At 61.4% G+C, this 23,187-nt stretch overlaps 1 protein-coding gene across 2 annotated transcripts; it reads left to right on the forward strand.

Annotated features, from left to right (window-relative positions):
• The first annotated feature begins 1,544 nt into the window (after window positions 1–1,544).
• Window positions 1,545–23,062, forward strand: PIAS4 (protein inhibitor of activated STAT 4). Of its 2 annotated transcripts, none has more exons than XM_039878364.1 (11): window positions 1,545–1,607; window positions 8,169–8,595; window positions 15,701–15,785; window positions 16,514–16,555; window positions 16,910–17,000; window positions 17,112–17,240; window positions 17,341–17,446; window positions 19,446–19,519; window positions 19,617–19,777; window positions 22,055–22,185; window positions 22,555–23,062. In XM_039878364.1, exons 1-11 carry the CDS (start codon window positions 1,560–1,562, stop codon window positions 22,815–22,817), a joined length of 1,557 nt encoding a protein of 518 aa, XP_039734298.1. In that variant the 5' UTR covers window positions 1,545–1,559; the 3' UTR covers window positions 22,818–23,062. The 2 variants fall into 2 exon arrangements, with proteins under 2 accessions (XP_039734298.1, XP_039734299.1); XM_039878365.1 differs by lacking the exon at window positions 1,545–1,607 and adding an exon at window positions 2,605–2,740.
• The last annotated feature ends 125 nt before the right edge of the window (window positions 23,063–23,187 follow it).

Here is a 23,187-nt window from a genome sequence, read left to right on the forward strand (position 1 = left end):
CCCCCCCCCCGGGAGAATGAGCCTGCCCTGAATGTCCGGGGTGCGTGTATGTGATTTTTTTTAAAAGAATATGCTCTAAATTTATAGTGTGGGTGGTATTCATTCACTCAACACATATTTAGGAGGACCTCCTGACTCCCAGATGTTGGCTGAGGTTCTGGGGACACAGGACAAGCATTTCTATCCTAGTAAAGCAGACAGTCGGTAAATGAGTAAAATATAAGGTATGTCATGTGGTGAGAAGAGCCGTGAAGGGATGTGAACTAGGATTATGGGGTGAGAGTACTGAGGTCACATGGTAGTGAATGTTATATATGCATAAGGAGATATCAGAGCAAAGACTGGTTCCGGAGGGAGCAGTTTGAGTGTCTGGGGGAAGGGCATTCCAGATGGGCGGGACAACGTGGGGTAGGACCATGCCTGGAGTATTAGAGGCACAGGAAGGAGGCCCCTGTGGCAATAGAGTGCGGGGAGGGCACGGGACGGGTCTCGCAGGACCCTCTGGGCTTGGGGAGAACTTACACTTTTACCCAGAGGGCTGTGGGCAGATGAGGGGCGGGACTTGACTCATGTGCTCACAGGCGCCCTCTGGTGGCTGCTTCTAGGAGGACAGTCTTTGGGGGCTAGGGCAGAGGGGACTGGGGAGATGATGGGGCTAGCTGGACCCAGGTGGTACTCATGAAGCGGGTGAGAAGTGGACAGATTTAGGATAGATTTGGACGATGGGGTAGACAGTTCGGTCTGGCGTGTTGAATGTGAAAAATGAGAGGAAGAGTCCAGGTTGACTTCAAGCTTTTGGCCCAATGAGGTGGAAGTATGGAATTTCCATCAGCTGAGGAGGCAAAAGGAGCGGGTTAGGTGGGGAGGGTGGGCATCTCAGCGTCAACATGGTGTGTGTGAGACACCGTGAGCTCCCATGTGCATACTTGAGCTGGACACCGAGTCTGGAGCTCGGGGGAGGCTAAGGGCCAGAGGTATAGATTTCTCGGTCACATTAGCGTTTCAGGAGATAGAATACATGTTGCAGGATTCCATTTATATGAAACGTGCAGAACAGGAAAATCCAGAGACAGTGGATTTGTGGCTGCCAGGGGCTGGGGGAGGGGGGACAGGGAGTGACTGCTGAGGGGGACAGAGTTTCTTTCGGAGGTGATAGAAATGTTTTTAAATTAGACTGTGGTGATATAGAAACTTTACATGATTGTACACTTAAAACAAACCTCTTGACTATTTTTCTCCATCCCCTCTGTCCTCCATCCTTCAGCCAGGTCCAGGACCCTCCCATCATCACTTGCCTGAGTCACACAAATCCTATCTAACCCCATGTGCTGGTTAATTTTATGTGTCCACCTGGCTGGGCATGGTACCAGATAGTTAGTCAACCATTATACTGGATGTTTCCGTGAAGGTGTTTTTGCATAGATTGATATTTAAAGTGGTAGACTGTTAAAACACATTGCCCTCCCTCAGGTGGGGGTGGGCCTCATCCAGTCAGTTGAAGACCTCAATAGAACAAAAAAAGACTGACCTCTCCAGGCGAGGAGGAATTCTGCCAGCAGATGGCCTTCGGACGTAACTTCAGGTCTTCCCTGGGTCTGCATATTCAGGTGCGTATCTTTTTATGCACTTGTTCTCCTAGATGTTTGGCAACTCACTTAACGACTCAAAACCTCAGTTTTCTCGTCTGTAAATTGGAACCGATAATAGTACCTATTTCATGGGTTTGTCTGACACAAGGGTGAAATAACACATGTTAAGTGCTTAAAACGGGGCTTGACGTTTAGTATGAACTTATTATTACTATTACCACCATTATTATTTCCTTGGGAAGTGTTATTGGGGGGTTAAAGGTTAATTGACATCCTTTTACCAAAAGGCAATCAACCCAACCATTTTTCACACTGGCGTCTTTAAATGTTCTCAGCTGCTTCTCATTTGAAAAAGAAAAACTAATCACCTGGAACAGGTGGAAAGTTTGAGCTCCGCTACCCGCGAGCGCAGGGACGGCGGCGGCTGGGGGCCAAGGAGAGATCTTGAGCAGGGGGAGGTTCCGGTTAGTGCGGGTTCCTGGGGGTGTTGACCGCAGGTGTGAGGGATGCTGGAGCTCCCGGGAATTGGGGACGGGGTCCCGCATTTCACCGCCAGGGCCAGCCGGTGGGTGCAGAGCCCGCGCCCCGGCTGCCGCCCCAAGACCCGGATGTACAGCGCGCGAGGCTCCCGGCACACGGAGGTTGGACCGCGCTGCGCTGCCAGGCTCGGAGCATGCACTGGCGGCAGCTGCGCTGGGGTAACCCCCGCCACCGCCTGCCGGGCGTCCTGGCACACACATGGGGGCCGCCTTCCTTAGGAAGCCGCGGAACCTGGCTGCATTGTGGTCGTCACCCATCTCCCTCTTTCCATGCCCAGACATGAACCAGCACCCGCCCCAACTTGTGCAGGGCTCGTACTCCTTTAAGAAGCCAGACACCCCCCCAGGGATGGGCGTGGTCGCTGCGAGCGACGGGGGTGGGGGCCGGTGTCGGGCCGTCCTGATTGGCCCGAGGCCCGGGCGGCGGCCGCGCGCGCCTGCGCAGTGAGCAGCAGCGCGCGCCGTCGGCGAGAGGAGGGCGCGCGAGTGCTAATTGGCCGCGGCGGCGACCCCGCCCGCGAGTGGCGGGCGGTCACGTGACGCGACGGCTGGGGGCTCCCGGCGCGGGGGACGCTGGTGGCCAAGATGGCGGCGGAGCTGGTGGAGGCCAAAGTGAGTGAGCCGCGGCGGCGCCGGCCCGGGCGGGAGGGCGAGGGGGCGGGGGCCGGGCGGCGGGCCGAGGTCTGCGTCCTCCGCCCGGGGCCCCACGGCGCGGCCGGCCTGCGCTTCGCCGCCTGGCCCCCTCGCCCGCCCCCGGCCCCGGGGCTCCGGGTGCGGGAAGGGAGGCCGGGGGCGGGGTCCCCAGACCTCACCCCAGTCTTCGCGCCCGGGGTCGGCCCCCGGGCTTGAGGCGGGGTTCCCCCATGCCAGCCCGAGCAGTTAGGGTCCAGATCTCCCTAAATACGGGTACAGGGCCGAGCCCCCTGGCTTGAGGCACACTCCGCCCGGACAGCAGGGTGGGCTGGGCTGCTTGTCCCCTCCTTGTCCGAGCTGGGGTCCGTGCTCTTTGGCCCAGGGGAGTAACTTCGCCTCCCTGCGCTCTATGGCACAGAGCGCTGGCATTTGGGTCTCAGCCTCCCCTCCAGCAGGCTAGGCTGGGGTTGGCGACTCCCTGCTCAGAAGGGTCCCCTGATCTTCCTGCCACAGCTTCCAGCATCCGGACTGATGAGCCAGGGTCCTGAACCGGCCCCATACGTAGCGTGTTTTCTTGGGGTCTGTACTCCAGGCTGGAGTTTGGGGCGCTTGTTGGGTTCTTGCTTTGGTCCCAGAGCCCCGCCCCCTTCGGACGCCCTCTCTCTCACCCCCAGAGTGGGCGCGGTGTTAATTGAGCTTGCCCTCTCTCCCGGGACGGAGCCCTGACCCCTCTTCTGTCCAGAGCTTTACTAACTCCCTTCTCTCAGTCTTTTCCCTTCAGGACGTCGTCGGTAAGGCTTTGGACTCCGCTCCTGGGGGCTCTAAACCCCGCACTCGCAGTGTCAGACCCCATTTCCAAACCTCGGCTGCTTCTCTATGCTCCCCAGTGAGTCTGCTCAGATTAGACGCCCTCCCCGCACAGCCCCCAGAACCCCAGCTTAGTTCTCTTTATGCACCCAGCTCTGGCTTCTGAGCCGCCCCCCACCCCCCGCGCCCCTTTTGCTGGTTTCTGTGTTGATCCTTGGAGGATCCCAGCTTGTTCCAAGATGGGCCTCTTTTGTAGGTTAGCTCCTGGTGCCTCTCCCCACACTCCAGTTTGAAGTCCAGGTTCCACAGGCCATAGATGCCATCCCTCTCCTAACGTGGGGCCCTTTTAACCTTGGGGCTGAGCGGGGAGCATCCCAATCCCAGGAATGCACCTTCTCCCAGCTCCCCGCTTAGGTCAGGCCCCGATAAGACTAGGGTTCTCCCCTCCTTCCCTGAGAAGTTTACTTTAGCCGAGGAGCCCAGGAAATTGGGCTGGTTCTTCACAGACCAAGGCACTACCCCCTGCCCGCTCTGGTCTCCCCTCCAGAAGGTCCTGACCTGTAAATGTTTTCTTTCTTTGGCTCCTCCCTCTCCTTACATCTCCCTTCCTTTCCCACTGGGATCTGAAATGCAGCCCTCTAGGTTCTATGGTTATAGGGTATTACTCTCCCTTCACCCCAGAGCGCCCTCCCCCACATGCCTACACCACACACACTCATGCCCTTCTCTAGGGTTTGGAGAAATTGAGACTTGCCCTAGACATGTGGAGGTCTGAACTCTGCAAGTCCAGGGTGGCAGCCTGAAGTCCCTGGAGCCCTGAAATTTAACCTCGTGGGGCCATCACTGCGACACTGGGTCCCCGCCCCCACCCCAGCCATGGAGTAGGGTCTGACTTTTTTTTATACCAACCAGGGCCTTGAAATATGATCTGATGAACTCTACTTGACCCTGTGGTTGCTGCCCCCCCCCACCCCAATTAAAACAAGTGGACCCTTTCTTCAAGTTCTCTAAAACGTGAGCCTCTGCTCAGGGGCTTGAGACCGCTCGCTCCATCCCAGGAAGCCCTCTTTCTGGATCAGTCTCTTGCTGTCACTGTGGAGTGCCTTCCACATAAATGAAATGTACCCCTCCTTTAGATGCTTTTCCAGGCTCTCACATTAATAGCTGGAGATTTTGTCTTTGGGGATGCAAAGCGGCCTTGTCCGAGAGGAAAATGAGGGGGCTTGTTGATGAACTTGGAAAATGGAGACTCTTAACCCAACCCGAGGCCCCCGAGAGGGGTCGGGGAGGAGAGGCTGGCGAGTGAACTCTCTGAGATACTGTAGCAGTTTGTACCAATCTCTAGTTTTCTAGAGAGGGGCCTTAACTTTCTCTAGGTTAAGCTAAGCGCAGCCGTTCTATCCAGGCGGATGTTTCTCTGCTGCTCCACAAAAGCCCAGGGTTTTGCCCGGGGAAGCTGTTGGGGCCTGGTGCCGTTTATAAACACAGATCAGAGGGGCAGGCAGGTCAGGATGAAGCCTTGGCAGGAAGTGATCTGCCAAGTGCTTGGGGTTTCTTCCTGAATGCTTGCGCCCCCCAACTCCCCTCCTCCAGTGTCAACGGCAGGCTCCTTGGTGGTGGCAGCTGCTGAGAAATCTGAGTCGTGAACATATGGCAGCTTGAGGGGTGTGCCCCAGGATGCCGGTGTGGCAGCTCCGGATGTCCAGCCTGCTCAGGGCTAGGCCTCGGCAGGGGCAGGGGGCTCGCAGGGGTGGGATGATGTCAGGAGATGCGTTGTGGCCAGACCTCCGAAAGGCCAAGCCCACCTGCCTGTGGCTCCATGGCGGGCGGTCAGCTTCCACATGACAGCACCTCTCCCCTCGCAGGCCTTGGGCCTCTTCCAGAAGAAACATCTTGTCTGCGAGCCTTTTTTTCTGCTCAAGGTAGGAAGTCAGGCCGAGGGAGGTGAAGCCTCTTTGTTTTCAGAGCGTTTCAGACTCTCTGAGGGCCAGCAGACTGCTTAGGTCCCTAGGGAGGGGTGTGCCAGGGAGTCAGAGTCCCCAAGGCGCCCAGGCAACTGGTTGTGAGTGGAAGGAAGTGCCCTTTGGAGCCAGATGGACCCAGGTCCAAATGCCCCCCGCTACTGATACAGGGAGGCAGTGGGCCAGCCACGTCCCTTTCGGAGCCTCAGTCCTCTCACCTGCGTGATGGGCACGGGTCCTCGTGAGATTCGGGACCGTAAGATGCCCCTGTGCTGCTTGGTACCCGGTGGACATTCCGCATCCGTAGTGCAGGAAAGGCTCCCCCTTGAGATTTCGCGGGCAGGACAGGGCAGCCCCTTGTACCAGCAGCAGGAGCCTGGCGTCCAGCTGGAAGGAGTCTTAGAGTTCCCATCTTGCTCTGACAGACGAGGAGCCAAAAGCATGGGGAGGCCTGACAGTGGACCCGGGGTCGTCTGGGCACCCAGGGGAGAGTCTGGATTTGAACCCAAGGCTCCTGAATCACTGGGCCGCTGTCAGACCCCACAGTTCACCCTTAAACAGCCAGGAAATGGGAAAGCCCAGAGCCTCCTGGCATTGAGGCCGCTGTGTCAACCTTGGCAGGGTTCCCACCCACCTCCGACTGTCAGACTTTCTCAAGTTGAGTTTAAGCGATTTATTGGTTTCTTTGGGAGCTGTCCTGCCCCACACGCGCCAGCTTTCTGTATCCGCTCTCGTCACTTGCACTGTTGTTTCCCGTTCCCTTGGAAGTGTCTTTCCCCACCACGTTTCATTCGGCACAGGCCAGCTTCAGGGCTCAGCGTGGGTGGCCCCGAAACCCTGCTAGCTTGTCCCTAAGGACACTTTGCTTATGAAGCATATTGGGGAGCCCTCACTCCCCTCAGTGTTCCAGGGTCTCACAGAGGTCAAGGCCCCTCCAGGCAGCCCCAAAGAAAATACTGAGATCAACTGTGCTCTCGCGTTGGTTTGATTTAGTTGGAGGGGCCCTGCCAGGCCTCATTCATCACTTCGCCACAGCTCAATTAACAGCCTCTCCAGCTGCTGGGTTCCCAGAGCTTGCCTCTCAGACCCGTGGTTCTTAATCGGGGCTGATCCTGCCCCCAGGGGACTTTAGGGTATGTCTGGGGGACATTTGTGATGGTCACAGCTAGGATTTAGAGATGCTCCTGGCATCGAGTGGGTGGGAGCCAGGGATGCTGCTCAGCACCCCACAGTGCCCCGGGATGGCCCCATGGAGATTCCAGTGCCCATGACCAGCATGCCCAGGTGGAAAGAGCCTGCTTGAATGATCAGCAGACATCTTGGTGACATTGACAGTACTCAGCTCCAGGCGGATGCTGGGGGTGGTGTAAAGAGCAGTGGTCTCCAACCTTTGTGGCACCAGGGACCGGTGCTCCCCTGAGAATCTAACGCCTGATGATCTGAGGTGGAGCTGAGGCGGTGATGCCAGCTCGGGGGAGCGGCTGTAAATACAGATGAAGCTTCGCTCGCTGGCCTGCCACTCACCACCTGCTGTGCAGCCCGGTTCCTAACTGGCCATGGACTGGTACTGGTCTGCGGCCTGGGGGGTTGGGGACCCCTGGTAAAGAAGAACCACCTCTAGCGTCAGATTTGGGTGTGGGTCTAAACATTGTAACGTGGAGCTCACACCAACCTGGCAGGGGTGTTTTCAGGATTAGAATTAAGTTTATAGTCAAACTGCCATCTCAGTTCCTGGTAGGTGGTTAGTATTAAGTTGTGGCAACTGTCCTCTAGATCAGGGGTCCCAACCCCGGGGCCACAGACCAGTACGGGTCCATGGCCTGTTGGGAACCGGGCCTCACAGCAGGAGGTGAGCAGCGGGTGAGCAAGCGAGCGAGCGAAGCTTCATCTGTATCTGCAGCCAGCCACTCCCCAGCGCTGACATCACCGCCTCAGCTCTACCTCGGGTCATCAAGCATTAGATTCTCAGGAGCGTTAGTCCCTGATGCCACAAAGGTTGGGAACCGCTGCTCTAGACCAAGGGGAAAACGTCTGCCGTTGATGGTGGTTGAGCACTCAGTCAGCTGTGCACGAGTTACCGCATCTGGTCCTTCCCACGTCTCGAAGACGTGGATCCTGTCATTCTCCCCACACACCCCCAACGAAGAGACCGAGGGTCAGAGAGAGGCTATCAGTGTGCTCTGTCAGGGAGTGGCCGAGGCTGAGTACAGGCTGTTTATGGGCAAATCGAGACTCCCAGTTCCTGCCCCGGGGTGCTTTCAGGCTTGACGATGGGGAAAGCGAACCGAAAATAGAAGGCTGTCGGGGTGGCAGTCAGCGTTGCTGCGTTGGCGATGCCGAGGGAGGCTCGGGGAGGTGGAGGACGAGGGCTGAGCTGGGAGGGGCATCGCAGGAACCGTGGGCCAGCAGAGGAGGCGGGACCAGGCCCCAGCCAGCGGGACTGCTGAAGCCACCTCCTCCTGGGCCCCCACCCCCACTGGCCAGAGCGGAGGGGGCCTCAGGGCAGGACCGGGTGGCAGCCGATGGGGTCTCATTTCACCGTCCCCCAGCCTCGGCCCAGGCAGCTCCGGGAAGCCCCGTCCGTGGCCTCCAACTGGCAGTGTCTCTCTCTGAGCGTGTGTCTGTGTTGCTCTTCCCAGAACATGGTGATGAGTTTCCGAGTCTCCGATCTTCAGATGCTCCTGGGTTTTGTCGGCCGGAGTAAGAGTGGACTTAAACACGAACTCGTTACCCGGGCCCTCCAGCTGGTCCAGTTTGACTGTAGCCCCGAGCTGTTCAAGAAGATCAAGGAGCTCTACGAGACGCGCTACGCCAAGAAGAGCTCGGAGCCCGTCCCCCAGCCCCACCGGCCCCTGGACCCCCTGACCATGCACTCGACCTACGACCGGGCCGGCACGGTGCCCAGGACTCCGCTCACAGGCCCCAACATTGACTACCCCGTGCTCTATGGGAAGTACTTAAATGGACTCGGACGGCTGCCCGCCAAGACCCTCAAGCCGGAGGTGCGCCTGGTGAAGCTGCCCTTCTTCAACATGCTGGACGAACTGCTGAAGCCCACCGAGCTGGGTGAGTGCCCGCCCCCGGGGCCCCCGCGGCCAGCCGTGCCCCTGACCCGGAGCGTTTCCGGGGAGCGGCAGGGGCCCAGGGGCGGCAGAGGGCCTGTCCCTTCCGGGAACCGCAGGGGCCACCTCCGGGTCTTTAGATCAGTGACCTAGTGCTGTGTAGTAAATCACCCCAAATCTCAGCAGCTTGAAAGAACCGGGGGTCTCAGTTTCCAAGGGTCAGAACTCTGGAATGGCCTGGCTGGGTGGTTCTGGCTCAGGGCCCCTCGTAAGGTCACCGTCAAGGTGTCGGACGGGACGGCCTCATCGGAAGGCTCGACTTGGGCAGGAGGGGCCTCTTACTCTCGTGGTCTTGGGGGTCGGCCGAAAACCCAGTTTGCAGCACGTGGGCTCCACAGACTGCTCGAGTCCTCACGGTGTGGCAGTGTGGCCCACTTCCCCTGGACCTGGCGACAGGGTGAGCGATACACGACCCAGCTGGAAGCCTCCGTCCTTTCCATAACCTGAGCTTGGATGTGGCACCTTTGCCTCTACCACATTCTGTCGGTCACACAGACCATCTGGTACAGTGTGGCAGGGGTTACACCAGGCTGGACCACCGGGGGTCAGGGGTTGAGGGTCACCAGGAGCCACCTGGGAGGTTGGCTTCCATGCTCTCACTTGGAACAAAGGGGCCTTTCCTCTTTTCCCCTCCGAAAGGCTTGCTTGCTAGTAGGTGGCCTTCGAGAGTAACCTTCCGCAGGCTGATCCACGTGGGCCGCTGGTCAGGGCATGGCTAGGCGTGGCTAAGAGGTGGGGCAGTGACCGGGCTGGAGGAGGTGATGCCAGGTTCCGTGGCTCCTCTCTGTACTCATTTCTCAGTCCCCCATGTTGATTGAGCACCTGCTGTGCCGTGGGCCTGTGTCATACCTGGTCTCTCCTTGGCAGCCTTGATGACAGAGCTGGGGCTGGGGATCAGCCTGGTGTCAGCCTCATGCTGCCCAAGCTCAGGCTGAGGAAAGCCAAGCAGCCCCGGCTTCCTGGGCCTCCAGTGCTCCAAGTGGAATGCCGTGGCCTTCTTGTTAAGATTCAGGTTGTCCCTGAGCTTTTGGAGACCCTCCCGTTGTCTCTTCTCCCTGTCCCTTACATCTCCCTCTCCCCAGCCGTCCACATTCATTCACTCACTCATTCGCGCAGTGCAAATTCGAGCACCTGCTGAATGGGATTCCCCCCAGCCCCCTCGTGTCCCCCACTCGTACTCTCCCTGTCCCCCGGACGCAGTAGAGAGCAGACAGCCCCCCAGCCTGCCCTATGGAGGGTCCCTTCTCAGGAGGCTCCAGCCAGGACCTCCACTGTGAGTCCTGCCGCCCCTTGCATCTCATCACCCACATTTCTGGTTCACCCCCACATCTTTGCCCAGCCCCTGCTGCACACTTAGCCCTGGTCATGAGTTGGTCCCTGCGTGCTGCGGCAGAGGTCACAGTCCCTCCACGCCCTGCCTGTCATGCCCCTGACTGCGTTGTTCACGCCCTCCCATCCTGCTGACCCAGCATCCTGCCTCACTTGGCCAGGGGGCCCCTCTGCAGGCAGAGTTCAGCTTCAACCCTGTGCCAGCCAGCCCCCTCTGTCCTGCCCTAAGTGGGGGGACGGGAGAGGGTGCAGCTGCCTCTCTCCTCCTACCTATAGCCCTTGGGCTTTGTGAAGTTGGGCCGGAGGGGCCATGGTTCTGGGTGAGGCTGTTGCCGGTGGTCCTGGCCCTGGAGTCTGAGTCCCTCCACTGCCTTTCCTCTGGCACAGGAGGTGTTCCTTGCCAGCCCCCAGACGGAGAGCCGGTTGCCCCAGCCACACCTGTCGTGGGGTTGACGTGGCACTAATGGAGACTCAAAGCCCCTTCCTGGCTGCTCCAGGATGACTTCCCCTGTCTCTGCTCCCCCCACCTCTCTCTGGACGCTGGCACCCATCCTCCCCACACTGCTGGGTTCTGCAGGGGACTCTGGAAGCCTCAGGACTGGCTGGCTGGCTGGTTCTGAAGGTCGAGCCGATGTTTCAGGCTCCAGAAAGATCTTTGTTACAGGGAGGCTGGGTTTTCACTGGGAAGCAGCAGGGCAGACTTGGCGCTGGGTGGGGGACAGGGCTGGAGGTGACTTTGAACTCGGGGCTGGCAGGTGGCCTCCCTTCCCCTACCCGGACCATGGGCTTCCTTCCTGCACGGTGAGCGTGCATTTGCTCCTGCCCCACAATGCATCGCTTTGCCCTGAGCCCCCGGGGACCCTGGTCACCTGATCTCCGGGAGAGTGTGCTCCCATGTCTACACCAGGAATTACTCTGCTGGCGGCTCAGAACAAAGAGGCCAACCCCGCCCTGCCTCTCCCACTACCCACTTGCCCGCCCCTGTGCCAGGGTGTACCCTTCTCTGAGAGTCACATTCTCTCAGGAATCTTGGGGGCCACCGAGAGGTGTCACCGAGCACAGGCCCTGGTCCCAAAGCAGTTCTGTGCCCTCTGTTCCAGGGCCAGCGATTCTGGCTGCCCAGCTCGCACCCCGGCTGCCTTCCCATGTCAGTTCTGTGAATTCTGCCACACTAACCTCTCCTGAGCGCCACCTTGGAGGCTGTGGCTCGGCCAGCTTCCTCTTCCCCCTTGCTGTGACCTGCCGACCACAGTGAGGCCTGGACACTCTGGTCTGTTCCGCCAGAAGAGCCGCCGGCCGCTCCAGGATGGAGCCCGCCAGGAGGACAGGAGACATAAATCACACAGAGTGGAATGTTTGGGTGGGGGAGGGGACGGGAGGGAAGAATAGAGCCATGGACCAGGAGCCGGAGGGGCCTTAGGAGACAGATGATCTGCTCCGGCGGGGGTGGCGGCTGGTGCCCAGAAAGTTCGGGAGACTGGCCCAAGGTCACACAGCGTCAAGGAAGGGGCTCCGGGGCCTCGCGCGCAGTCGTCTTCCAGATTCTGACCCCTCTCTGCACTGTCGGTGCCTGCGCCCCTGCGGGGAACACCTGTTCTCACCCATGCCGAGGCGGCGCTGGACCCCAGGCCTCCTCTCCACAGGAGGAGCCTGGCTGTCTCCCCCTTCCCGGCTGGGACAGGGGCCGGCCGCCAGGCGTGCCCGGGGCAGGGCTGCTTGCTTCCAGACTGTAGCAGAGCTCGGGGGGTCAGCGACATGGTCTTGTGTCGGGCCACTGCAGCGCGGGGCCCACTGGGCATCCTGCAGCCTGAGAGTCCAACTGCAACTGGGGAGGCCCAGACCCCCCATCAGGGTCGGGGAGAGGAGCAGCCATCACAAGACTTGCTGGCGGAAGGGAGGAAGTACGTTGGCCTGGCCAGTGCTGTTCCCGGAGGCTCCCCGCATCCTGTGGTGAGGGGCCGCCCAGCCTGCCCCCGCTGCCACCCATGTCCTGACGACTCTGGGTGCCCGCCCAGTCCTGCCCATGCCCCCTGGAGGTGGTGAGCCCCTGCGTGCTTCAGAGCCACTGGCCCCACACCGCCCTGTCGCTCAGGACGCACAGGTGTCCTTCATCCAGCCTCTGAGCCCTTTGGCTGGCATTGCCTAAGCGACAAGGAAGGTAGTGGGGTCCCCGGCCTGGCATATTTTGCCTGAAAGCTGCACAAGAGGTGATTAGACGGTGCTGAGTGAGGAACACTCATCAGGGAATGCGGGTGTTTAGGGGGACTGTACTAGGAGCCCCTCACTGTGTGTTCGTGGGGAGATGGCAGTCAGGAAAGCTTGCTTCCTGGAGGAGACGTCATTCCCATCCAGACCCTGGGGGTGAGTAGCAATAAACTGGACAAAGAGGAGGGACGGGGTGCTGTGTTCCAGCCAGAGGCCGCTGCGACGTGCGGCACCAGAGGGATGGGGCGGAGACTGGAGAACGTGAGACGGGTGGGCCACGGGGAACGGGGACTGGCGACTGTGCTGCGGGCTGTGGAGTCGCTGGCGGTCCCATGAGCTTTTCTGGGTCTCGTTTCCAGTCCTTCGGAGGCAGGTGTGATCCCTGAGGCCCAGTGGCCACCCGCTGTCCCGCCACCAGCTGCGGTGCACAGCCAGGTCCGTCCCGTGCCCTGGGCACCTGGGCGGTCACACGGCGTCCTGGGGCGGGCTGCCAGCATGGGCTTCAGGCCAGTGGGAAGGGACCAGTTCCATCCCATGCACTTTTTCACATCTCCTTTTTTTGATTTAAACTTTTACGAAATTCTGTGTTCGTCGTGGAAAAGACAGGGAAGAGCAGAGAAGCCAGCTGGGGCCGTGCCCGCCGGAGCAGCCCACGGGCAGGTTAGGCTTGTTCTCGCCGCCGTTTCTGGCAGCGCAGTCCTAGTAAGACGTGGCCGCACCCCGACTGCTGTCCCGTCGCACTCCCCGCCCCTCCGGGATGTTGCGAGCATCTGCTCAGATCCTTAAACGCGTCTTTGCTGACAGCTGTTTGAGAGGCCACGGGAAGCCCTGAGTGGATGGATGCGTGGACCCTCTTGGCCATTCACTGTCTCAGATCTGGCCTGGGGGCTGGTTCCCAGAGTTTCTGCTCCCCGGAAGACCCCAGAGCAGAAGCTTCCCTTCCTTTAGTCTCTGGGTCGAAGGGCCCCTATGGGGCGCACGGGATGGGGAGGGGAGGCATGCATCCCGCGAGGCACCTTAGTTTGTAGCAGCTGATGGTCCTGTCTGGTCTGTGTCCATAATGAGCCAGAGACTTGGGACAATGAGACATTGATTCTAGGAAGGAAAGGTTTGAAAGAAAGATGGCGAGGGGAGGTGGTAGAGCACCAGAATTGTGGGGTGCAGTTTTAAATAAAGGCTACTAGAGAAGTTTCTGCTCTGGTGATGCTTATAAGACTTACAAGACACCAGGGCTGGTGGAGATCGTTGGCGGGGCGGGAGGGGATGTTCTGGAGGCAGGGATGGCACGTGCAAAGGCCCCGAGGCAGAATGTGCTCGGCAGGTGGGGAGCAGGAGGAGAAGGCCAAGTGGCTACTGTGGAATCAAGGCCAGGGGGGGTGGGGACTAACTGACTCCCCCTCACCCCGAGGTGGTTCTCAGCAGATGGTGAGCCCTGGGAGCATGGACGCCAGCGAGGGGTCCGATCAGGTGGGCGGTGGTGGCGGGAGAGAGAGCGCACCGGTGCCAACTGGACCGGCCGAAGGAACCAGTGGCGGGGGCGACGAGAGCCCTGGACGTTGCCCATGTCTTGTCCCCGGGCAGCTGAAGCCTGGTGAAGTCCCAGGCTTGGGAAACCTCCAGCTCCCACTGGTATAGAGTGTGCCTTGTCCCAGCTGACGTGGCAGCCCGCCAACCATCAACCTGGCTTCCTGCGAGATCAGTCAGCCACCCTGGGCCAATGGCATGTGGAAAATCAGACTTGGGCTACACCACCCACTCTGCAGCAGCCTCACCTAGAAATAGGCACCCACCCAAGAAGGGCCCCCGGATTCTAGCCCTGCCACGACCAGCTCACCTGCCTTTCTTGCACTGTGCCTACTGGCAGAGCTCCTCGGCCAGTTGGTGGTGGCTCCCAAGCCACCTGCTGGGGTCCCCTCCTCTGCTTCCCAGGGGCACTGGAGTGGGGGGCTGGTATCCTTGACCTCCCACCCGGTCTTGGCAGCCCAGCTCAGATCTTGTGACGCCCCCCTCCCTCCGTAAAAATTGCCCCCAGGGTCTTTGGGCAGGCTTGGGCATGTCTGGGTGGCCTGTGAGCACCCCCATCCCCAATTAGGTGGCCTTCAGGGACCAGCTGGGCCCTCAACAAACAATCCTGAATTGACATTTACAGCAGCCATCTCACCGAGCACCAGCCACAGACCTGGCCTCACACCCCAAGAAGCTGGTCCTGTGCACAGAGGGCACCTGGACTCAGGCGGGGAGAGGGGTGCACGGCCTCCCACAGAGCTAGGGTACAAACCCAGGCCATCTGGCTTCCGAGCCGGAACTGGTTTTTAAATTTGAATCTCATTTGCACTTTAAATAGGTTACCTGGTTTGGAATTCAGAAGCTTCTAAGGCAGAGGTTGGCCAGCCGAGGTGGGGTCCAACCCCACTGACAGCCTGTCTCCTAAACCAGGTTTCTCCTAAACCATGCATGGCCACGTCCATTCATGCACTTATGTCTCCAGTAGCTTCCATGGTATGAGGCAGAGCAGGGACATCGAGGCAGAGACCACGTGGCTCAGAAAAGCCAGAAGTGTTTACACTCTGGCCCATTAGGGGAGCAGTCTGCCCACTACCGTTGTGAGGGGCTGCAGTGTACGGAAGGCGAGCTCCTTCTTACCCACAACCACTTGGAGGCTGCAGGTTTGGCCGGTTCTCACACCCCTTCCCCAGAGGTGTCTCTTGCACAGATAAGCAGAAGTGCAGCGCACAGACTCCCTCCCTCCTTGTGGTCTCACAAGTAGCAGCATGGTGAGCACACTTCTGCACCTGCTGCCTAACCAGACACCTTTGGTGGTTGGTCCTCAGCAGAATGCAGAGAGCTTCCTGATCCTCTGTCACCTGCTTTCAGTTGCGTAGTGTTCCCTTGTACGGCGGCCAAAGTTAGGCGCAGCGCGTCCTAGCCAGACCACCTTGATGGGCATTTGGGTGGTTCGCTGTCTTTTGCTGATAGAAACCATTCTGAGTAACATATGACCATGGGTGTCCATCATCCTGTACGTGTGAGAGTGTCTGCTCTGATGGGCATTTGCTCACCGGATGCCCCAGGACAGCTGTATGAGGCGGGGACAGTTGTTGCTGGTGTCGTACAGACCTGGGGAGCAGACTGGCCTGGAGGCGCTCGGGCTGTCCGTGCCACCCCATTCCCACCCTGCCCAGCTCCTCTCCCGTAGCTGAGCAGTTCCCGGTGTTTGTGCATGAATGCCTGACTCCTATGGGGATGAGAAGGCCACCACTCCGAGAGTGGCCCCTCAGTAGGGGGCATGGGGGCATGAGTGGTGGGCGTTCCTCGAACCGTAGTCTGCGGTGCAGCCCCAGGAAGGGGAAAGTTCCCCCCTCACCCTCATCCCTGGTGGCCCCACCTAGGTGAGACTCAGCCTCCCACTTCCTGCTTCCCAGCCTGAAGAGGGCCAGGCAGTAGAAATGACCGTGATCATGGTCTGCGCCTTTGCCGGGCACCAGACATGACCCTGACCCCATATTTGTCTTCAGTTCCACAGAATAATGAGAAGCTTCAAGAGAGCCCGTGCATCTTCGCCTTGACACCCAGACAGGTGGAGCTGATCCGGAACTCCAGGTGTGCCATGGGCGGGTGTGGTCTGGGCGGCCCTGGAGACCCTTCAGCCAGGTCCAGCGCAGACCCTGCCCTTGGCGGTGGTATCCCCACCCACGCGTGCGGGGGCCGTGCACACCGTCAGCACACGCACCGCTGCTAATCTGCAGCTTCGAGAGGCGGGCCATTGTCCCCATTTAGCAGGGACTTCCCCTCAGCGCTACCGACGACAGGTCTGCGTCGTTCCCTGGGGGGCCCTCCTGGCCCCCATCCCCTCGGTGCCAGGGCACCTCCAGTGGTGACAATCACAGATGTCCCCAGACGTGGCCAGTGTCCCCTGGAGCTGAGTCACCCAGGTGAGGACACTGGGCTGTCCCCGGGTCCCCGACTCTATTCTCTGAAGCTCTCCGTCTTCAGCTGGGACAGCGGTCACCATCGAAGCAGCCGCTCGTTGGGGCACTCAGCACGTGCCAGGCCCTCACTTACCAACCCACTTAGTATCCACAGCAGACCCCATCGTCCACAGAGGCAAGGTCATTGGCCCAAGTCCCAAGGGAGTAAATGGCAGAAGAGAAGGTTCTAGGTGGCACCTATGGGCCTTTAGTTGCCAAGGGAGGCAGCGAGCTAGGCCACCTGGCTGGCCTAGGAGAGGGCAGCGGTCACCCTGGCTGAAGGGTCGGAGCGGCGTGCTGGGCGCACTCCCATCTCGCTGACACCTTTTCTCTCTTCCCTGTGCTCCCCTCGGCTCACAGAGAACTGCAGCCTGGGGTCAAGGCTGTGCAGGTCGTCCTAAGGTAAGCCCCGGTGTGCCCTTGATGGGGACCCTTGACCACCTCTTCCTGCCCTGGGTGGCTACAGCTCTGCCACCTCCTACCCCGAGTGCGTCACAGCCAGGTTCCCGCCCTCCTGACAGCCCCTCGGGCTCCTGGCTGGAGGGGCGCATGCTCGTCCCGTCTCTCTGTGTCGGCTCTCGGCCACGGATGCACCACCATCCAGCCCCACCCAGGCGGGACACGGGGCCCTGGCACCAGCACGGACAGCCCAGCTCCGAGGTCTACTCATCAGGCCAGACATGGCCCTGGTGTGTCCTCGCCCCTCCCAGGACCCCTCCACGCCCTGCAGCCCCAAGGTTCCCACTGTCATTGCAGAATCTGCTACTCAGACACCAGCAGCCCTCAGGAGGACCAGTACCCACCCAACATCGCCGTGAAGGTCAACCACAGCTACTGCTCGGTCCCGGTAAGTGGGGTCCCTGGGCAGCCCTGGCTCTGCTTCGAGTAGGGTTGGGCAGCGTAGAGGGAGGGGCAGGGACACAGACCCCCTGCAGCACTGAGCCGCGTCTGCTTCCAGGGCTACTACCCCTCGAACAAGCCCGGCGTGGAGCCCAAGAGGCCTTGCCGCCCCATCAACCTCACCCACCTCATGTACCTGTCCTCGGCCACCAACCGCATCACCGTCACCTGGGGGAACTATGGCAAGGTGAGTGGGGCGGGCACTGCCCGGTTGCCCACCCCTTCCGGCGCCAACATCCCCTTCACCCGCTCACCCAGCCTGACTCCCCTCCCCCGTCTGCCCCCAGAGTTATTCGGTGGCCTTGTACTTGGTGCGGCAGCTGACGTCCTCGGAGTTGCTGCAGAGGTTGAAAACCATCGGGGTCAAGCACCCGGAGCTGTGCAAGGCGCTGGGTGAGCACCGCAGGCCCTCCCCGAGGTTCCGGGGCGATTCCGGCCCTGTCACTGCTGAGCTTCCTTTTGCTGTGTGTGAGGAGCGTGTCATCTGGGGGGCACCGACGGGGAGCCCGGGAACTCGGGGAGGTCTTCGGAGGGTGCCGCGGGGGAGGGGGCGTGAGTCAGGGAGAGCGAGGTGTGCTCACGGACCAAGCAGGTTGGGGCTTGGGGGTGGTGAGCCCTGGGGCTTGTTCGGAACCGTGCGGGGGCTGCTCAGGGTGGGAGGGAGACCCTGGTGGTGAGTGTCCCAGGCAGAGGCTCTGGCCTCCTGCAGAGAACGGGTGGGTGGGGCCGGGGGCCCAGAGAGCGGGAGCAGGGGACAGACCCACACGAGTTCACGGGCAGTGACGAAGGTCTGACCAGAAATGGTGAGACCGTTCTTTTTTTCCTTCTCTGTACTCATGACAGTCAGAGGTGGGGGCGCATAGACAACTACAGAGAACCCACCATCGAGACTGGGGGCAGAACCAGTCCCTCCCTTCCCGTGACCCTGCAGCGGCGGCTGCCCAGCCCACAGCTCTCACTCTGCTGGGCAGCTGTGTGGGCTCAGGCAGGTTGCTGGCCCTCTCTGGTTGCTGCGAGGCCCTCCAGGGTGACTTCTGATCCTGTCTGGCCAGTGGGGACACTGAGGTGCAGAGTGGCAGAGTTAGGGCTCTGACCCCAGGGCCTGGGTCTGTGCACCCCTCTCCACCACCTCCTTTTTTCAAAGGGCCCATTCTTCACGCCCCCCCAACCTGCCTGTCTCTCCCTGCAGAGACAATGGCCAGCTTGACCAGGGCGCTTGTTGGCCAGGGACAGGGCTTGGCATGGGCACCAGCAGCCTACGGGGTCGGGGTGGAGCACGCGGAGGCCTGGCTTGACCCCTCAGTGCCAGGCAGGAGCCCCGTAGGCACTGCAAGCTGTGAAGGAGCTGTGAGGGGTTGTACGCGACAGCCTGAGCCTCTGCTGGACACGGTCAGGTGTCCTCTCAGAAGGAAGCCCCCGGCTTCCTTTCCACAGCCAGTCCCGGGCCGGGCACCGTCACCGCTGAGATGTCACATAACAGGCGGGAAGTCCCGCCTCTGCCTCACTCGAACCCTCCCTGCTGCTCCGTCTCCTGTCGGGAGGAGCCAGGCCGTGCTTCAGCGCCCGCAACCCATTCTCAGCTGCCCAGGGTCTCCTCCGGGGGCCACGGCCTCTGGGTCCACGGTCAGCTCCTGTTAGCCAGAGAGGGGGACCACGGGTTGGAACTCCACCCTGGGGAGGGGACAGACCTGCATGTGCACCCTCAGCCCCAGTCCAGCGTGGGAAGAGAGGACGCGGGGTCATGGTGGGCAGTTCTGGCTCCAAGCAAGGTGGCGTCCACTGTGCCAGGCCCAGGGTCAGTTTGTCCTGAGCTGTCTGTCTGCGGGTGGAGTGTGAATGCTTCGCTTCTGTGGTTCGTCAGCCAGTCTCCCTGCCTCTGAAAGCAGTGCCTGTGGGAAGAGGGGAGGAGGGAGCCTGAGCGCCCCCTGTAGGCTCCCAGGGCCGGGCTGGGTGCGTTTCCTTCCAGTCTTTTTTCCGGCGTTGGGTTCACAGTTGAGAAGGGCTGCCGTGCCATGAGCGCGGTTCCATTTCGTGGCGGTGCCAGCTGTTTCCTTTGTCGTAGAAGTCGCACTTGAGGGGCGGGAGGGGTTTGCCCTCAGGCTTGCTCCCGCCCTCACAGGGTCTGGGGTGTGCACTCCTGGACGGGGGCGTTGGTGCCTCATGGGGACTGTCACACGGCGGGGCCCGCCAATCCCGTGGGATGGTACCTGTCAGAATTAACAGGCACAGCCAATAGCCCCGCTGGCGGCTGTGTGTTGGCCAGATCTTCCCAGAAAAGTCCTGTGGGTTGTAAACCCCCCAGCAGGGCGGGCCGCGGCCCCCTCTCACATGTGGGGCTGGAGAAAGCCGCCTGTGTCCCGGCCCCGCCGACAGCAGCCGCCCCTCTCCACAGTCAAAGAGAAGCTGCGCCTGGACCCTGACAGCGAGATCGCCACCACCGGCGTGCGGGTCTCCCTCATCTGCCCGGTGAGTCGCTGTGGGCCCCGCCCTCGCTCTCAGAGGCGTGGGGACGCCCGGGGCGGGCGGCGCTGGGCCAGGCCTGCTGACGTGCTCTGCCCCGCAGCTGGTGAAGATGCGGCTTTCAGTGCCCTGCCGGGCAGAGACCTGCGCCCACTTGCAGTGCTTCGACGCCGTCTTCTACCTCCAGATGAACGAGAAGAAGCCCACCTGGATGTGCCCCGTGTGTGACAAGCCAGCCCCCTACGACCAGCTCATCATCGACGGGTAAGGCGCCAGGGTGCGGGGAACCGCCCTGCCTGCTGGGCCGGGCTGGGCTTGGCCCCTGCACTGGGGATGAGCATCCGCCCATGTAGCCTCAAGGCCCCTGTGGTGGCTGTGCAAGTCCCAGGTTAGAGGGACAGATGTCCCTGCAGGACGAACAGTGCCTCTGCTGTGGGCAGCAGTGCAGCTGAGAGTTCAGAAGGGGGGCCCTTTGCCCTGTGTGACCCCGTGTTCTTGGTGTCTGTTTTCCCACGTGACGGGACCTGAGGACCTCCGGCCCCCAGGCCGCTGCAGGACTCAAGGGCTCACTCCCTGCGTGGCATGCGGCACAGCCTTGGTCACACCCTCCCCATAGGAGGGGGAAAAGACATGTCTCCCCAGATTCTGTTCACGCCCCACTTGTTCTCCTCCTGAGCGCCGCCGGCGTATAGCCTGGTTGTTTCCTGGCCCAACCAGCAGGCCCTCCCCCACCAGGGGGACAAGGGGAAAAAGGCCGTTCTCCCCAGAAAGGAAACTTTGCTCAGGTCTTAGGTTTCCGAAACCGAGCCCAGCACCTGACCGAGCAGCTCCCGCCAGGCGCCAGCCACACCCGCCCCGTCCCCAGAGCCGGTGGGGGCAGGGAGAGGCGGTAGCCCGGGTCGGAGCTGCCGTGCACGCCGCCAGCTCTGGAACCACCAGCCCGTGAAGGCCGAGACTCATAGTTTGGGGTGTGTGCTCGTGGTGGGGATGGGAACGACCCCTCGACCTACAGGGCTGGGCACGGGTTTGTTCCCGCCTTCGAGCACTCGTCTCTGTCACTGCTCGGGGTGGCCAGGCCCGCCCTCCCAACTGTCTCGGGACGTGGGCCTTGATCACCTGCCTCACAGATGAGGAAACAGGTTCAGAGGGGACGGCTACCAGCCCTGGGACCCCCACCTCGCAGGAGCTGGGCCGGGACTCAGGTCCAGGTCCGGCCAGCTCTGAGCCCGGGTCCTCTTGGAGGGGCCGAGCCGCAGCCCCGTGCGCTGCCCAGCCTCAGGGTGGAGTAAGGAGGCCCCTGGGGCCGGCGTGAGGCCTGGGCCTGAATGGCAGCTCTGTCCCAGCCCGGCAGCTGTGCAGCCCATCGCGCCCCCCCTCCCCCCCAGCAGGCCGGGAGTGGGTCACTCAGGCTCGGGTGGTAGCAGCTCTGACAGCTCCAAGGACAGATGGGGCTGGGCCGAGAGCTCTGTCCCATACAGAGCACGGTCCCAGCAAACCCGTGGGGCCTGGGTGTAGCAGGGAGGCCTGCTGGAGGAAGCGTCCTCGGTTTACACATGTATTCCTCGGGGCTCTGTCACCTTGTCCCTTCCTGTTTCTGAGCTGGGTTATCCAGGGATCCCCAGGAGGACTCTGTCACAGACCCTGCTTTCAGGGTACTCCTCCCTGAGCGTGGGGGGCAAGGGGAACCGAGCCAGACCGAGATCCACTGCTGCTCTGGCCCCACCTAGAGGAGGAAGGGGAGCTGTAGGGGGCTCGGGGGTGCGCAGGAGTGTCCAGGTAGAGAGTGCATTGCAGGCAGAGCTGTGTTCACTGGGGTGGTGGGTCTGAGCATGGTGATGGAGGGACGCATGTGGTTGGGGTTCCACTGGCCCCAGAGGGTCCCTTGGGGCAAGACGGCTTCCCTCCTGTGTGACTGTGACCCAGGTGGTCACTGAACAAATGCTGGGAGCCGTGGTGGACGCTGCAGGTCTGCCCTGGGCATCGGCTGTTCCTCAGGTCTCCGCGGCTGCCAGACATGGTGGGTGCTGTGCCCACCTTGTCCTTTTGCGTGTGGGGAATCTGAGGCCCATGGTCAGAAAGTGGCAGGGAGTAGGACTGGAACTTTGGGCCTCAGGTAGCTCACCGTCCCCTCCCTGGGCCCCAGTTTCTCCATCTGTGAAGTAGGCCTGGCCAGCGGCCCCTCAGAATGGTGCCCAGGGCCGGCGCACGCCGCATGGGCCTGGCTCGCTGTGGGCACGCTTGGAGGGTGCTGTGGTTGTAGGAGTGAGGCGCCCTGTCTCCTCATCTGTCAAAGTGGGGGCCGCACACAACCGGGATGGTGGGCGGGGGTAGCTCCGTCGGGGGCATTGGAGGGAGGGCTGTCACTGTGCCATACACAGCCGCACGTGTGCGACTGCAGGCCCCGCTCCCTCCAGGACCTCAGGTCACCAGGCCCTGGCTGGTGCTGTGCTGAGTGAGCTCCCGCCAGAGTCCAGGGAAGCAGGGAGGGGAGTGGGGTACGGCTCAGCAGGCCTAGGAATCAGCCTCCGCCCCCACCCCCAGGCTGCTCTCCAAGATCCTGAGCGAGTGCGAGGACGCGGACGAGATCGAGTACCTGGTGGACGGCTCGTGGTGCCCGATCGGCACGGAGAAGGAGCGCAGCTGCAGCCCCCAGTGCCCCATCCTCGTGCTCGGTGAGTCCCGGCCCAGGCCCCCCGCTGCCCCGTGCTCCGCCCCAGCCTGCATTCCAGGGGCCTGGTGATTTCTGAGTTGGACTGTGCCCTGCCGTGTGGCGTTTTCGGTGGCGTTTTTATTTAAGATGCGGCCACCTGGTGGAGTCCATCCCCCAGAGCGTGGCCTCTTTCCGCGCGGAGGCTGCGGACTCTGCACTGGAGACGGCGGTGGTTATTGGGCACCTGCTGTGTGCAGCGCCCTATACCGGACACCCCGGCCTCAGGGCCCATGCACCACGAGGTGGATGCGACGTCCCAGGGGCCCTGCCACCTCGGTCTCCCCACGCTGGGCCAGCAGCCGCCCTGAGCGCCTGCTCCTGTCGCCCTCAGGCACCTCGGACACCAATGGCCTTGCGTCCACCCCCAGCGTCAACGGCGGTGGCGGTGGCGTGCTTGGGGGCTCCGGCGGCGGGGGCGGCGTGGCGGGCGGCGTGGACAATGGGAAGCCAGGCACCGACGTGGTGGACCTCACGCTGGACAGCTCCTCGTCCTCGGAGGAAGAGGAGGACGAGGACGAGGAGGACGAGGACGAGGACGCCCCCCGGCCCAAGCGCCGCTGCCCCTTCCAGAAGGGCCTGGTGTCCGCCTGCTGACCGCTGACCGCCGGCCGGCGGACCTGACTTCCCGGTGCTCACGCAGAGGGCGCAGCAGCCGCGGTGCAGGGCGGTGGTTTTTTTTTTTCTTTTTATTGTTCATATGGTTTTTCCACCCCTTTCCCTGGCTCCTGGCACCTGTACCTCTGGACTCTCCTATTGGAGGATTAAAAAAAAAGTAAAATGACAAAAAAAAAATTTGAAACAAAAAAAAAAAAATCAAACTTTTAAAAAACAAGGCAAGCCACCCACACAGCTGCTTCCCGGCCGAAGTAGGGCGGGCGGGACCAGGACACTGCGCCCTCCGGACGCCCCACAGGGGCCTGGGCTGGCGGGGTGGCAGGGAGGACCGACAGGCTCCCCGGTGGCA

The sequence above is a fragment of the Pteropus medius genome, unplaced genomic scaffold (assembly GCF_902729225.1).
Source record: "Pteropus medius unplaced genomic scaffold, Ma_sr-lr_union100, whole genome shotgun sequence".
Classification (NCBI taxonomy): domain Eukaryota; kingdom Metazoa; phylum Chordata; class Mammalia; order Chiroptera; family Pteropodidae; genus Pteropus; species Pteropus medius.